A 16,966-nucleotide genomic window follows, 5' to 3' on the forward strand; every position below is an offset into this window, starting at 1 on the left:
TGTGGGTAGAAGTTTAAGGAACCTGCGTACAACTCGTTTTAGGTGCCAGTGATGGCTGTGACTCCCACCGCTGCGTGCTGCCCGCAGGGCTGGGGCACAGGGCTCTCTCCAGTGCCCAGAAAAGCCTGTCCGGAGGAGCGAAGCGTGAATTGCCTTCCTAGGGTTTTTTTTTTTCCTCCTTTCTTGGGTTTGGCGTATTTGCTGTTGGGTCTTAATCTTCATCATGTGCTTTCAGTGATGCTTGCAGTGATGGGAGCTGGAACCTGCACCGTGCATTGTAACTGGAAGCTGATGGTGAGCTGTGCTGTGTGGTCATTCTATATTATACGATATAAAGTATTCTTCAGGACAAGAAGTGCCGGGAGATCCTCTGCCTTATCCATGTTGGGTGTCATCGTAGCTTTCATAATATTTTCCTTAAGTGAGAAAACTTGTTTGCAGACACATTGGGTTTTACATTTAGTAATGAGGTAGCTCCTCTTGCAGTGCAAGCTCACCTGGCAGCCCACAGTTACCAAACAGTGGAAATAGGGGGCATTTTAAAGCTGGATTTTTATCTTCACAGAATCACAGAATGGTAGTCCAACCCCCTGCCAGAGCAGGGTCACCCAGAGCAGGTGGCACAGGAACGTGTCCAGGCGGGTTTGGAATGTCTCCAGAGAAGGAGACTCCACCACCTCTCTGGGCAGCCTGTGCCAGGGCTCTGCCACCCTCAAAGGAAAGAAGTTTTTCCTCGTGTTGAGATGGAGTTTCCCGTGTTCCAGTTTGTGCCCGTTGCCCCTTGTCCTGTCCCTGGGCACCGGTGAGAAGAGTCTGGCCCCGTCCGCTTGCCACCTGCCCTTTAGATGTTGATGAGCACTGATGAGATCCCCTCTCAGCCATCTCTTCTCCAGGCTGCACAGCCCCAGGTCTCTCAGCCTTTCCTCAGCACAGAGATGCTCCATTCTTTTGGTCCTCTCCATAGCCCTCCGCTGGACTCTCTCCAGCAGTTCCCTGTCCTTCTTGAACCGGGGAGCCCAGAACTGGACCCAGTGCTCCAGCTGTGGCCTCCCCAGGGCAGAGCCGAGGGGGAGGATGACCTCCCTGGACCTGCTGGTCACGCTCTTTTTAATGTCCCCCAGGAGACCATTGGCCTTCTTGGCCACAAGGGCACATTGCTGCCTCATGGCCAACTTGTTGTCCACCAGGACTCCCAGGTCCCCCTCTGCAGAGCTGCTTTCCATAAGTGAGTCAATAAGTGGTGGGTCCATAAGTGGCTGTTTCATTCGTGGTTTCTAGAAATAATAAAAACTGATTTTTATTTCTTTATTTGTTGCTAATATACATAGAGTATATGTTGTAAGCAAAGAGAAAACTTAACTTCTTTTTTATATCCTTTCAAGCTGTCTAGTAATTGTGAGGGACTTCAACCCACTTCAACAAAGTGTTCTGAAAGCCAAAATGGAGTGAGAATTTCCTTCTAATGTTTTGGGGTGGTTGTTTCTTTTATTATTTATCAATTTATTTATTTAGCTCTGTAGTCTTTTAAGGCCATGTAAGGAAAATTTTATTGAAAAATAAATGCAACTTAGGCTTTTTCATCTGTTCCCGATCATGGTAGTAGGGACATTATACTGAAACATCCCTTCACTTAACATAAGAGAATTAAACTACACTATACGTAGAGAGCTTAGTATTTCCGATTTAGAGATATCCCTGGAAGAAAACAGCCGAGACTATTTAAAGTAGGATTTTTTTTTACCCCTGACAGAGAAAAGCATTGGCATGTGTTGTCTCTCCTGCAGGGAATTCTCTTCTCGTTCTGAAATTTTTCAGTGTTAGTATTACTTGTGGAGATTATTTGATACTAAAATTTCCCTACTCATAGCTGTTAAAGGGCCATTTGAACATGATCATTTTATTGTAAAGATAATTTAAGAAAATAAGAACTTTCTGAGCATTCATGTGCCTCTTTAGCTTTCCTTTCAGAACTGTATTTTACAGGAATTAGAAATAAATTCAAATTTTGCGATTGCATAGTAATTTTTTTTAATGTAAGTTGTATTTTCGGAATAATAATGCTTTGTTTCCAAAGAAGAATCATTTTATTTGTTTTTTCGTTTTTGTGTGTGTTTGGTTTTTTGCGGTTTTTATTACTTTTAATGGAGCTGAATTTCCAGTCCTCCAGCAAGGGAGCTGGCCCTTGCTTCCTTTGCGCCGGGCTTACGGATGGCCTGGATCCCATGGGTTTGCTTTGGGAATATTCTCGTTTGCCTCAGTGTACCTGGTTGGAAAAGAAAGAATGAATCCAGCTCCTCTGCTTTCGGGCAGGACAGAAACTGATTTATAAAGTGTATGAAACGCGTTTCTCTAGTATGCTGTGCAGTAATTATCTCAGTCACTGTGTGACTTCTTCATTTTGGAGCTTTGCAAGTAAGGATGGATGTGAAAAGCTTTCGGTATAAACTTTGACACTATTTCAGTGAATAAATAGCTAATAACTGCACAGGGCAATGGCAAGCCCCCTGTGTTGCCCTTGCGCTACTTGCTGTATAAACGTAGGTCTGCGATTACTCCCACAGTTAAAATTGAAATTGATTTTTTTTCAAGAATTAGGTGGGGGTTTTTTCTGTGTATTGCTTGGAGTAGCACGCTGCAGAAGATGACAATGGTCTCCAAATCCAACTAAAGACTAAAAATCAACTTAAGATTAAAATTTAATAATGTTGTTAGGTATTGCTAAATAGTTAATAGACCATATTAAAAACACCTACAGTACAAATATTGCCTATAAATAATTACAGATTTTTATTAGCATTGTAATTAAGAGCGCGCTGGCTGCAAATGATACCTCACTAAGTGCAAAGAAAATTATGAAAAGTAAGCAGATGACTGGTAGCGTACTTTTTTCTAATATTAAATAGATTTTCCTAACCAGCAGGAGCTTAAACACTATTTAGCAGGTGGGGATCTGAAGATAAATGTTGTAGCAGGGACATCTGCGTGTGTAATGCAACGGAGGCTTAAAGGAACAATATTTTATCAAAGAAAAAAAGGGGATTTTATTACTGAGATACTACTAAGATGAGCATGAAACATTCTTTTATGCAGGGAAGCAGGAAAAAATGTTGATTAACTTCTCAAGGACCCTGAACCCTTCTGCTCGGCGCCACTTCTGGGGCTCAGCATAAGCTGATACGACAACGCTTAGCAAGTTTCTGTAATTTTCTTTAACTAAAACTTAGCCATGGTACAGAATGCCATCATATTCATATTTCCATCGTATTTTCTAAGCTTCTTTATCTTTCTGTATTTATTTTTTTCTCCAGCACCCAGTCCAGGTTTTTAACAAGCTTTCCTATTTCCACACTTTCACATGGAAATGGAGTATTTACCCACAGGACATTAAACTTTCATGCGTCCTTTCCGAATCTCACCCTGCTCATTAAGAAGATATTCTTCTGCAGTTCTCTCTCTCCTCAGTGGCTCGTTGTTTTCCCTGGCTTATGGGGCCAGGCACAGCAGCGCCCCTGGGAATGAGTGCGCTGCTCCTAGCCTTGGGCTGCCTCGGCAGGAGCTGGGGTGGTTGGAGGGGAAGGGAGGGCTCGTGTAGACGCAGCCATCCTGGCGAGCAGCCAGAGAAGTGGAGAGGGGTCACCAGAAGATGCGGAAGAGATGGCAATCAAAGTCGTAGAATCATAGAATGGTTTGGGTTGGAAGGGACCTTAAAGGTCATCCAGTTCCAGTTCCAACCCCCTGCCCTGGGCAGGGACACCTCCCACCAGCCCAGGTTGCTCCAAGCCCCGTCCAACCTGGCCTTGAACCCCTCCAGGGATGGGGCAGCCACATCTCTAGCTGCTCCTGCATCTAAAAATCCATATTAAAGTACATTTGAAAGTTTAACAGTTGCTCCACCTTCATTTTTTTTTTTGCATAGAAGCTTGCTATGATGATTTCCTCAGGTATGAAATTCATCTTTTGACTGTTGCAGCAGTATAATATTAACTTAAATTACTCACCAAACGGATAGATAAACACAGAAAATGATCAAAACTATTAGCCAGTTATAGAAACTACTTTGTTAGAAGGAAGCAGAGGCTGTATGTTGAGTGGTGGATTACCTGGAAAGGGCTGGATTTGTCGATGTGTTTATGTGAAGGAAGGTGAAGATACATTTATGTGTTTGCAAAGCCGTGGACTGCACAGATTGAGTGAGCGTCTATAAAAAGGTACCATGAGCAAACCGAAGTTGGTCTTCAGCTCTCCTGAGCATTTATGAACCATCTGCAGAACCTTAAATGAAGGGATGGACTGAATTACATCTGCAGCCTAGTCTTAAGCAGACAATTTGAAACATGTAATTCTGACTAGCGGTGAAACATCTCTTTGGTTGATGACATCATTGGGGGAAATAGGACTGAATATGGGCTATTGAGTATTTTCTCGCAAGCATAAGCCCTTTTACAGTGTCTGTTCCGTAGAATGCTTGTTACATGCTGTTTTGACAATTAATGTTTAGAGATTTTTGAGATTATCCTGTTTTATTTACATTTCATAGTAGTAAACGTTATCTTTGTACAGCCCCAGCTTCTCTTCTTGTCATAGTCTGTTAGAAAGTTCTTTTGATGTCATGGAACAGCAGCGCGGGTGGCCTTTCCCTTTCATATTCACGCCTTTTGCATCTGCCTGAGAGCTCCCGTCAGGTACCTTTGCGTCCTGTAAAAAAAATAATGCTCTCGCCTGGCCAGAATCAGTTGTGTAGGAGTTCAGATCTCAACTCCATTACAGAGGAGAAAAGCAAATTCAAGGAGCGCTATTCTGGGGGAGGCTGGGGGATTAGGCTGTAAATAAGAGGGCTCATAACACACAGAGATAATCGAATATCATTTTGCGTTTGATCTTAATTACGCGGCCTGATGTAGAAATAAATACTTTAAATTGAAAGTAATGGAGATCTTCAAGGTAACAATAAAAACTCTGTGCTATGCTGAGGAAGAATAGAAAATTCCTGAGTGTTCTGTCAGGCTGTGCATGGCGTAGAATAACCTTGAAAATGGCACAGAAAGGGGAACTCACCATTTTATCACAGCATATAAAGAACCGTTAATTTTCTGAGTAATTGTGCTGATTTTTTCCAACAATTTAGTCTTCATTAAAGATCAGAAAAAGTGTGGATGCTATTGCCATAATCAGTCAACAGGTTTTAGCAGATAGTTGGAGGAGGAGGATGGACAAGCAGAAAGTCATTTGTGGGTTCGGAACATCTCATAGTTAGAGAAGTGCGTTTGAGTTGTTACTGCGATGCTTTCATGTGCCAGAAAGAAAGATTAAACTTTTCTTGGTCCCTTCTTACTTTCTGCGTGGTTTGCGAGAGATACGTTTGGTACTGCTGTTCTTACGGAAGTTACTGGATTTTATTTTGCTTTGTGTATTTTCAGCATCACTGTATCTGAAAATGCCACTCAATGAAATGAAAACGTGGCGTTTAACTGTGGTGCTCAGTATAATGATTGTTAAGAGATTTCTTCCTTGAGCAGAGTATTGACTTCCCAAATGCAAATCCTGACATTGTGTGGTATTTTTAGCAGTGGCGTTTATTACATTCCAAAGCCCTTAATGCCTGAGCAATTTTTATATGAGTATGTTGCAAAATCTTTGGTGAAGATGGTGATAAAGCCATGAAACTGAAAACAGAAACTTTTCAAGATGTCTTCTCTTTTCTTGACAGAATTTTGCATATGAATGAATTTAAATGAATTAAAAGAATTGCATCCGCTGCATTATGTGGGGCTTTCTAGCAATATTCCATTTGGACGGGGAGTTTATGTTGCCCTATCTTAAATAATTGATTTGTTTGTCCTTTTGTTTTCATAGGGGAGTTTTGTTGCCTGCATGACTGCCATTTTAAGGCAAATGGAGGACTATCACTACGCTCATTTAATCAAGACTTTTGGAAAGATGAGGTCAGATGTTGTGGTAAGTTTAACATGTTTTATCTGTCCATAAGATAGCTTAGCTTTTTTCCTGTTACTGTTTGTTAAATACGCTTGTGAAATGTAAACAAATGTGTTTGACGTTACAGGTATACTATAAAATTAATTAATAAAGCACTATGACTTACACATTTCTGAATATGCAAAGGACAAAATTAACCTTCGTGCCACACACAGGAATAGAGCTCCTCTCTGGAACGGTTCGATATTTTAAAAAGCAAGCGCTGAGACAGTGGGTTTGAGACAATTAAAAGAGAACATTAGGAAATAGTAGTGCTGAGCCATTACTAAAAATCTGTTTTGTTTAAGGAGAGAGGGGGGGAAAAAAGCTTTCTTGAGGAAAGAAAATTTCAGCGTTAAATCTTCCAGATGTCTCGATTTCATTTGTTTAAATAGCTTTTACTTACAGATCTGCTCACTTTACATTTTATACAAAACATTTTAACCTTAAAGATACCCTTAGTTGTTAAAGAAGCAATAATAATTGAAATTTGTCTTCTCGGAGTCGTTCGGTACCCTAACTAAGCCAACAACACAACTTAATTAGAGCGTAATAGAAGAGAGTTTATGGCTGAGGAGCCAACTCTCTAATGACCTGAAACTGTCCTTGCCATATGGCAAGTGCCTGCCGCAAAGTACCCACCAAACCTGTTGGCTGAGCTCTATCAATTAGCGGATGACCTGAATCCTGCTCAGCTTTGTTACTTTACCTGCTTCTCGTAGCCGCTTTCGGCAGCTTTCGCCTGTGTTTTAATCTTCAGGGTGGTCTTTGTTTAGGTTCCCATCTTCCTTCCAAACCCAGCCTAACAAAACTCAGGGTCTTTTCCTTGCTTAATTTCTTGATGTTTGGACTTTCCACTTTTCCTTTATGTCTTTAATTTTAGTTCTTCTTAGTTCTGCTTGTATTATAGAATCACAGAATGGTTTGGGTTGGAAGGGACCTTAAAGACCATCCAGTGCCACCCCCTGCCCTGGGCAGGGACACCTCCCACCAGCCCAGGTTGCTCCAAGCCCCGTCCAACCTGGCCTTGAACCCCTCCAGGGATGGGGCAGCCACAGCTGCTCTGGGCAACCTGGGCCAGTTCTGCAAGATCTGAGCTCTTTGCCCTTGTGCCAGTTTTCAGATAAGGTGTGTCCTGGTTGCTCAATTTGTACCTGAGCTGTCATTACTAAAGTACAGAGCTTCAGGAGAGCGAAGGCAAAGTCCAGCTGCAAAGAACAGCAGAAGGGCATCGCTATATTGGAAGAGTTGCTTCCCAGTTAGCCTGCTTCGGGTTCTCAGAGCACTTCCATGGGTAGTCACTTGGTTTTCCCCTAATAATGAAACATTCCCAAGCTCAGTGCAGCTGGCGGAGTGAAAAAAATGGTTCTAGCATCCAGAAAAGACCTGAGTATTAAGGTTAATGAAGCCAAATATTTCTGTACTTTTAAAGTGGTTCAAACCATTTGGCTCTAGAAAAGGCAAACTGATTATAGGGTTTTATATGGAAAAAGGTAAAAGCAGTTTGCTCTTAAAACATGTAATGGAAAAATGCAGAGGGAAAAATACTGGTTAGGAAATCTGTGGTTGTTCTAATGGCAATAAAAGTGTTTATTTTAAAGTCTTGCTTTTTTTGGTCTAAATTGTCTGAAAGGTGGTTCTGTAGGTCAGATCTTTCTGGGTGAAAACAAAGGAGTAATTATGTATTTGAAATTTGGCAAGTGCTCTATTTATAATTGCTTGTGTTAAGAGTTTGATTTATGTCGGTGCAGTGCACTGGGATACATGAAGAATCACTTCTTACTTTTGTCTTGACTCTGTAAATTTGTCCCTTTCTGCCTGTTCTTGGGCTGTGTAGCTGAAATTGTTCAGTACTGTTAAAATCAAACTTGCCATCAGCACGTGTGCTATTCGACTACTTGTTTTCCACGGGTGTGCCACTTGACTGTCATTTGTATTAGCAGATATGCTAATCCAGTCTTGGTCAGTGGCTGTAATACTTTTTATATCTTTCGTTAAAATACACCTTTTAAATGTTTTAATATTGTTGTTGCTTAAATGGTAATGTATGTTAATGGAAACTAAAGTACACGGTAAGCTGGTAAAACATTAAATGGGTAATATGTTAATGGCAGAAAATGCTACCTTAAACTGACTTTAAAGTATCAATAATATAACTGAAGGTGTGGAGTGGCGAGGTATAGTGGCAGAATATTGTTGATCCTGTGATAAAAGGAAACCGCAGTGTGTAAACTAATTTTTCTTCCTTTTTTTTTTTTTTTTTCTTTTTAAACCTAAATAAAACTGATTGAGTCATCATTTAGGACAAAAGGTTGAGGATACAATCCAGTCTCTCTGTTGAAGAGAAAAGCTTGCGTAACCTTTTCAGTGAGAACCAAAGTGAGGAGTTACTGTTCTCGGAAGTCTTTCTTCACAGATGAGATTTCATTGTTAATTTGTAACCCGCGTCTTGCCCAGTATTCTATGTTTCAGCATCAGAACTGGTGCCCAAGGGGCTCTCCCAGGAGCATTGCCTCCTTGACCGTTGCTGTGGTTCGAGTTTGCCCCTGTTCCTCTCTTAGAGCTTTTGCCTTGTTCTCTTTTCAGTGGTGGGATGCTACTCAACTTTACCGGATGTGTGTAGTCCTTGCTACTGTATGGTTTGGGTGGAAGAAAACCCCTTTCCTCATTTCTTCATTTAACTTTTCATGATTTTTTACCATTTCTTTTTAGTCTTGACAATTTTTTGAGCCAGTGCTGTTTGACTCACCCATCAGAGCTTAGGATCCATGAGTGTTTCCATCAAACCTGATTTCCCTGCATAGGGAAGTGATACCTGCATCTCCTGTTACAGGGTTTTCAGTTTAATCACAAAGGCATAAAGAAGCAGCGATTTAGAACTGAAACTAGATTAATTCAAAGAGAAATGAATAGGTTTTTTTTTTTTAAAAAAAAATACAAGAAAAAAGGAGAACTTAAGTGAAACTTTGGTTGCTTATTCACCGTTGGAGACCCTTAAATCTTCCTTCAGCATGAGCTCTTGCTCAACCAGAAGTTGCGTGCCCAGTGCTGGAATTGCTGGAGGAAACTTTATGACCTGTGTTATGTAGGTGTCAGTTTTAGATTATTGTATTGGTCTTATTTGGCCTCAAAAATATTAGAAAATATGAGGTGGAATGCAATAAAACCAGTCTTGTATCTCTCTGCAGAACAAATTGTTTAGATTCATTAAGGTATTTCTGTTCAAAGAGGAATTTCTTACTGTCAGGCCTGCTATCATCCTGAGATGAAACATCATCTGAGATCAGTGAGGTTATTTCTGGGACTAACGGATCTCTCTCCCCTTTTTACTTGGTAAAATTGATACTCAGTTGAGACATATGTGGTAGTGGTTGACAAAAAAGAATATGCTAATGTTTTGCCATGTGGAGTATCTCAGTATTCCTCCCTAAAGGCCTTCAAGACAACGTCCTGGAGTCCGTGAAGTATGGAGAAAGACAAGCTCTGTCGGGATTTTAGATTACAATTTTCTGCATCTCCATTTTCTTCTCCCCCTTTAATATTTTGCAGTCCTAGACCTTGGGTTTTCACGTGAGTGTGTGCGTTGGTGGGTGTTGTACGTCCTTTCCTGACAAAGCTTTGGCCAACCGGAGATGGAGCGGGTGATTGTATGGCTGGAGCAGACTCTTCTTTGCGGGATGTGACATGGGTCACGGGGGGTGCCCCGTGGTGGTGGGACCCCGCAGAGGCAGCTTGCCCACAGCCACCCACGGTGGTGGAGAGGGGACTCTCCAGAGACAGCCTGGTAGCGGGGCTCAGCGGAGGTTCAGCTGTTGCCCTGAAAAGCTGAGCGTATTTGATGTCTGACCGCTATACCTCAGGACTCAGCAAAGCTGAATTTTCATCAACTTGGCCTTAAGTTTGACTTCCTACACGTTTTAGATAGTTATTTTTATTAGGCTTGAGAACTTATTGAAGAAACTCTTTGAAATCCAGGTCGTGAAAAATATACATATCGGGGTGTGATGCTCAGCAGTCCGGGGGGGTGGAATTGTCTAAGCCTCCTCCGTCACCATCTACCCGGTTACAGGGCTGAGCGTACTCCGTTTTCTTTCAGCAATTGGATGGGAATATTGAAGGGGTCCCATCTATTGTGAATTTTGCGTCCTTGGCATATTAAATAGGATTTTTATTTTTAGTTGAAAGAGATCTGAGTTGCAGCCCTTGCTCCTTTAGTACAGGTTTTTTATCATTTTTTAATGCTCAGAACAGTTTTTTCTGCTTCTAGGTGTGCTGAAAATAAGCAAGCTCTGCAGCAGCACAGCATGCACTGATAGCTTCCCTTCCACTCCCACCTTCACCCCAAAAAAGCTGGGTTTTGCTCCTAATATGAGGTTAATTCATAAAGAATCAGAGAATCATTGAGGTTGGAAAACACCTTTAAGATCATCGAATCCAACCGTAAACCATTTGCTTTTCTATAAGAAAGATAAAATGGAAATACATAAAAATACGTAAAACAAATACAGGTAAGCATCAGAAGCTTTTTATTTGATCAATGATTAGATTAGTTGTTACAGAGCATTATTTAAAGTACCTGTGTGAAAATAAGACTATTAAACTGTAAATATCAGTAGATTAAAATGTAGAGCTGAATCGGCAAAGTAGGTCAAATCACATGTGGCACAACCTCCAGTGTCGGTAACGAACGTGAGTCATCAACAAAGTGTATGAAAATTCATCTACCGTCACATGCAGCTTGATCAGCAAAGTGCGCAGAGGCTCAGCAGCTGAAATAAAGTGTAAGGCAGAGTTTGCTACAAGAAATCAGGGAAGTAGACATCTGTATTCATAAAATATTAAGGGGAAAAAAAAGCCCAGTGAGCTCAAATCTGCCCTCTTGGGTTGGTGATGACCCTTCCCGTGGAGCCGCTTCCACCAGCGTTGCCGTTCCTGAGCTGTGAAGCGGCGTCAGTGAGAAAATCCCCCGCTACCTGCAGCTGTAAAAAAGCACTCGCTCAAATCAAGTCCTGTGTAATGCTCGGGCAGCAAAACAACATGCAACGTGATTATTAGAAATTATGTAACTCTCTCACCAAAATACACGAAAAATGAGCAGCAAAATATGCAGTTGGATCTCTTAAATGAAGAGGCGTTTTGCTGAGCTACTGGAGTGTGTGTCTGGGGTGAATTTTGCCTTACGCCACAGTAACATCTCCTTAACCACAAGCAGTTCCAGGTTTTATCTCAACCCGGTTACTGTCAAAACGTCTTTACTGATGTTGTGTTGTTGGGAGTGGTTTTGGTAAAATAACAGAGGAGTTATTTTATTAGTATTACACATTTTTGGGTTAAAATGTGTCTTCCGTGGTTGCTGATGCTCTGTTGGCGCTCTTTGGCCTGGGTGTCTCCTTGGGTACCAGGAGCTGGGATGCGGAGCATCCCGAAGCATCCCTCGTGCCGTGCACGCAGCAGAGCTGCGTAGGCTGGAAATTCACGTTGCTTCGCGATCTCGATGTTGTGTCCTCAGGATCTCTGCAGCTCCCTGCATCCCACCGACTGTGAATTTCTGAGCCAGGAAAAACGTCTTAACAGAACAAGGAATCAAAAGATAAAATGTGACGAAGAGACTGGCTCTCACACGTGAAGAAATACTTACGAGAGCACCAACTTCATATTTGTTTCTTGCTGAAAAGGTTACATAAAAACCAGCCTTAGTTAAAAGTCCAGCAAATGTAACATTTTGGGGGTTTTTTTGTGTAGGCATTTGACATTTTAAAGATAGATGAGATAAATACCATTACTGAGAAGCTGTAGCAAAGGAAAAATATTCTAACCTTGGAATAAAAGTTCATTTTTATCTCTGTGTGAAATGGATCAAGGACTTTTTTGCATTACGTTCTTTTTTCCCCCTTTATCTTTCTCTGAGCATTTGATATTACTCAAATTGTTAGATAGCAATTATAGATTCCCAAATTGTAGGAGATGATTTACATTGTAAAGTACACGAGGTTTCTCTTCCAGAGAGGTGTTTGTTTATATCTGTGTAGAAATAAATTGGTTTATGCTACTAAATTAACTTTGTTCTGGGTGAGGTTTTCACTGGCAGAAGCAATTACTGCTGCTCCCTTGAGGCAGAGTTTCAGGTTGGCCCAGCCATTGCCGTCGTCTGCCCCGGGTCGGGGGTGATGTGCCCCACCACGCTTGACCTGTGTCCGCTTTTGAACTAGAGCATATATTTTTTAATAAATAGATAATCTTGGTTTCAGGCAATAGAAAATTCCAGAAGGGTATTCGCCAGGGGAGGGAAAACGCATCAACTGATTCCGGGGAGTATTTTTAGTGTAATTGTAAGATTAAAATTAATAACTTAGCTTTTTTTTTTCTCTTTCCATCTACCAGTGTGCCTCTAACAACTTTCCAACATACTCGTGCATACGCCACACTACACACTGCACAAGAAGGGACTGTAAGACTTTGTCTGTGCTATAGAAAATAAATTATTTTTTTCGTCAGAAACTGCCTTTGGATAACTGGCAAACCAGTGCTTGTTCCCGGGTGATACCAGGGATTGTTTACGATGTAGGATTACTATTGTTATCATTTCTGAAAAGTTTAAATAGAATTATTGCAGGATTTATGTACGTCATATATAAATATGCCTTAGTAGGATTTATGCATGTTGTGTATGAATAATGGCTTTTTTATGAAGCGGAACAGTAAGACACGTTTTGAATCTAGTCATTAATAACTGACACTATCACACTTGTATTTTTTTGATCTAGAAGAGTGGTCCTCTCCAAATATTTTCTCTTCTTTTAGGATTTTCTGATGGAAACATTCATCATGTTCAAGAATCTCATTGGGAAGAACGTCTATCCCTTCGACTGGGTGATAATGAACATGATGCAGAATAAGTAAGTAGAGAGGGAAAAGCTGGAGCTCTCCGCGATGGCTAGTTCATGGTTGATCTGAAACAACAGTGTTGCTTGGAAACAGTAAAACACAATGCGGCAGCTGGGGTGGGTTGGGGTTTTTTTCCTTCTCCGATGCAAATAATCATTTAAAAATTGGCTTTGGAGATTGCAGGGCAGTGTTTTAGTGGCCTGTCTGGGGGCTTTTGGAGTCCACCACAAATTAAGGGTGGCATCATTCCGAGAGCCAAAATTTTGGAACAAAGTGCAGGTGCAGTAGGGATCTGTACATGCAATAATTAAATGTATTCCTTTGGGGATAAATGATATGTTTTGCATATGACCTCAAACACTAGTGGTTATCATATGCTGACATCGAGTTCTCTATTCTGGAATATTTTCAGCGGTATTAAGAAGAAAGAACTGAAAGGGCATTTTAAATCCAGATTCCATCAGCCTGGTAATGAAGAGACAGGCTGCAAATGTTTCTAATCCCCTTTTCTTTGCTCAGTAATCGCAGCATTGTCATTATTTAGCATGCCTTTGTGCAATATTTTATGTCCGTGACATTTATTAAGTGTGTCAAATGTTTTTATGTGTGCTGTGATGAAAGTATAAGGAAAAAACATTATATTTACTGGTTGCCTGGAGAAATCTCGTCTGTGCTTACTGGTAGCTACCATGGCTATAAAGTTGTCAGTGTTTACTTATATAAAATCCTGAACCACAGTTCCTACTCTCATTTTAAAAACACACCATAACTTTAATCTTGGCTTCTGAAGTCTCCTTAACCGCCTAATAAAATCCATTCTTAATAAATACGAGTTAGGAGATTCAGCCGTCTTTTGAGTTAAAGCCACTGGTTATGGGCGCACACTTCTGTGTGGCTGCAGCTCGCAGAGCACCCGCTGGTATAAATGAAGAGCCCTTTGAGATTAGCTGATGAGGAAGATATAAAGTCCATTGGGTTTCTTTTTTTTTTTTTCCTTTTTTCTTTTTTTTTTTTTTTTAATTTTGAAAGTGGTTTCGGTTCGAGAACTCCCAACTGTCTTGAGAGTCGTGTTGCAGGTGCTTGGGAAACCCTCCCAGCGTGTGCTACCTGGCGTCCCTTCGAACAGGAGAACGCCGCTGCGCTTTGTGCGGTGTTTTAAGAGGTTGAAATACGACTGGGAAGGTCTGTGTTTGGACACCGGTGATGCCAGTTAACCAGTTATACGGCACTTACAGTGGTGTGGGCAGTATTGCGCTGACTCTTCCCCCAGATGTACCTTCACAGTACCGCGAAATGACCTCTCAGTGTTCATTAAGTTGGGGATTTGACCACCTTTTCTTTTGTTTTTTTTTTTTTTCTAAACTGTGGTATTAGGGTCACAGAAACGAAAGAGCACAACTATAGAAGGAGCCTTTCCCTTCCCACCGTCTTTGGTTTAAAGCACAAAAGGATCCTTCCCAGGCGGCTCCTCACTCCGAAAATTCGGAATAATACAAAGTGTGATGCAGAGGGCCGCAGTTAAGATAGGGGCTTTGATTTTCTGATCGTTAAAAATAGTCTTGTCTTCTTCCCGTGCTGAACATTGAGTCCTGAAGAAGTGGGGATGTGTTGTTAAGATCTCTGATTCTTACTGAATAACCTCAGTACCCATAAAATATTTGACTGGTATTTAAAGTGAAAAACAAAAGACGTTTTCACGTCTTTCTGGTGTTGATGAATATCTGCAGAAGTGCTAAAGGGGGTTGTTCGTCTCTAATTTACAAGTTCATTTTCATTACACCAGCTCGTTTGTAAATGCTTCTGAATTGATTTGAGTGCTTTTCATTTTTCCTGTTGAAGCTAATGCGGTTTCCAAAACCAGAAAGCCGCATTGTAAAATACCTTTTTGTCCATCTGGTCCATTTGTCTTCACCCCTATAAACTTTTATTGAAGAAAACCAGGGAAAATTGAAGAACAAATTCTGTCTTTTAAAGCTACCACATCCTCTCCGTAGAAATACCTCGGAATTTGCCATTTTGTGTCGCTCGTGCGTTTCTGCAGATCGAGTATTTCTGTGCCATAAGCCAAATTAAGTGAGCTAATTTTTAACTATATCCAGAATGCTTGTGAGTTCGTTGGTTTCTCTGTATGAAATACATCCAGTAGTGTGAAACAAAGGGTCAAAAACATACCAAGCTGGAGATTAGACCTCTAAGCCCCCACTGCATGCAGTGGAGAGACCAGTCCCTTAAGGAGAGGTCTCTTCACCTTCATGGCAGAGGCAGCCCAGGCCACTGGTTTGCTTCCAGATAGCCAGTAGAGGGTTAAAATATTCTGGCTGAGGTAGAGTTGTAGCTGCGGGGGAAGAGGGGAAACGGAAAAATGTGCGTGAACAACTGTGTTAGAGGGAATATTTGCAAATACATAGAATCATAGAATGGTTTAGGTTGGAAAGGACCTTAAAGCCCACCCAGTGCCACCCCCTGCCCCGGGCAGGGACACCTCCCACCAGCCCAGGTTGCTCCAAGCCCCGTCCAACCTGGCCTTGAACCCCTCCAGGGATGGGGCAGCCACAGCTGCTCTGGGCAACCTGGGCCAGGGGCTCACCCCCCTCACAGCAAAGAATTTCTGCCTCAGATCTCATCTCAATCTCCCCTCTTTCAGTTTGAAACCGTTCCCCCTTGTCCTACAGCTCCCCTCCCTGCTCCAGAGTCCCTCCCCAGCTTTCCTGGAGCCCCTTTAGGGACTGGAAGGGGCTGGAAGGTCTCTTTGGAGCCTTCTCTTCTCCAGGCTGAACCCCCCCAGCTCTCTCAGCCTCTTGTCATGTTCAGTTAAAATTTGGTACTACACTTCTTTGAACTTTACTAGTAAGATACCTATGTACATAAATATATGCACACTCATTAACAGTCCCAGAAATTGCTCTCGTTCTGTGTACATTGCCCACGTGTTTTTGGTACCGTGCATCACAACTTCGGGCTCCTCTCTCTCTCCTCTCCCCGCAGCGTGTGCTGTGCCAGGCACAGGATTGCTTCCATGCTCAGCACGCCTTTGTTTCCCTAACACAGATAGTCACGCTGTGTTACCACCTATCGTGCTGAAATGAACACAAAAATCTTCATCTCTAATGAGATAATTGTTGCTTTTTTGTTCTTAGATGTGCCACTTAATACTCTATTTACTGACTTCTCTAATTTAATTAAAACCAGGGTCTATTGTTTCAACAAAGCCATTTGTTAATTAGCGGCCCAAGGTTTTGAATGTTACTGATTTCATGTAATCCTTTGGTTTGACACCAAGATGTTCGAGGTGGCATTGGTTTGCTGGCTGTGACGTGGCGAGTGGCGGCAGTCGCAGTGTAGGTTCCCCAGGTGCTGCACAACAAAGGTTGTCAGAGGGGGTAAAAGAGAAGGATATTCCAACTTATGCTATGGTTTTTCCTCTCACTGTCAAATTTTGGTACAAATCAGCTGCTGTTTTACAGTAAACAGCAATATCCAAGTAACAGAGATAGAAAGAAACATTGATGAGGGGGTGACAGAGATGAACAATAGACCATAGCGCCTACGTTTGAAACAGCTTCTTCTAGGAGAAGAGCAAGAGGCTGTGTGCTTAACCCAAAAAACAGGATGCCCAAAAGGCCAGTACCAGCCAGCACAGTACTTTTAGGGGTGGTTGATTGAAAAGACCATCCACATAGTATTTAATAATTAAGTCTTATTCCATATATTGGCTCAAAATGACCATTGCTTTTGGGTAAATCTAAAGAAGAGAGAAGACAGAAAGGCAGGAAGAGAAGAAATGATCTTTGGCTACATAAAGTTTTGCAGCAGAGTGGATGGGAACAGCCTTTGAATAGCCACGGTGGATTGCCTAAGAAATATTGGCCAGAAACTGTAGCAAGAAACATCGAAGTTGGAGGCTGGGGGAAATCCTCCGGCAGCGAGCGCTGCGGTGGATCGCTCGGGGCGCTGCGAGGTCTCCAGCAGCAGGGGGGTTCAAAACCAGTTTGACGAGCATCTGTTAAGGTGCTGGTTATAGGTGATCTCTAGGGAGTCGCCTTGAGCCCTGTCACTCTGGATGCTGGGCTGCGACTCACTTTGCTTTGCAGGTAGGTGTGTGTCTGTG

At 41.9% G+C, this 16,966-nt stretch overlaps 1 protein-coding gene across 2 annotated transcripts in view; it reads left to right on the top strand.

Annotated features, from left to right (window-relative positions):
- DOCK1 (dedicator of cytokinesis 1) overlaps positions 1–16,966 on the top strand; it is a 324,129-nt gene that overhangs the window by 178,132 nt on the left and 129,031 nt on the right. For both annotated transcript variants that reach the window (XM_074593014.1, XM_074593017.1), the window contains exons 28-29: positions 5,854–5,955; positions 12,775–12,869. In XM_074593014.1, coding sequence (XP_074449115.1) covers positions 5,854–5,955; positions 12,775–12,869 — 197 coding nt within the window. The remainder of the gene's footprint in view (positions 1–5,853; positions 5,956–12,774; positions 12,870–16,966) is intronic.

The sequence above is a fragment of the Larus michahellis genome, chromosome 6 (genome assembly GCF_964199755.1).
Source record: "Larus michahellis chromosome 6, bLarMic1.1, whole genome shotgun sequence".
NCBI lineage: Eukaryota > Metazoa > Chordata > Aves > Charadriiformes > Laridae > Larus > Larus michahellis.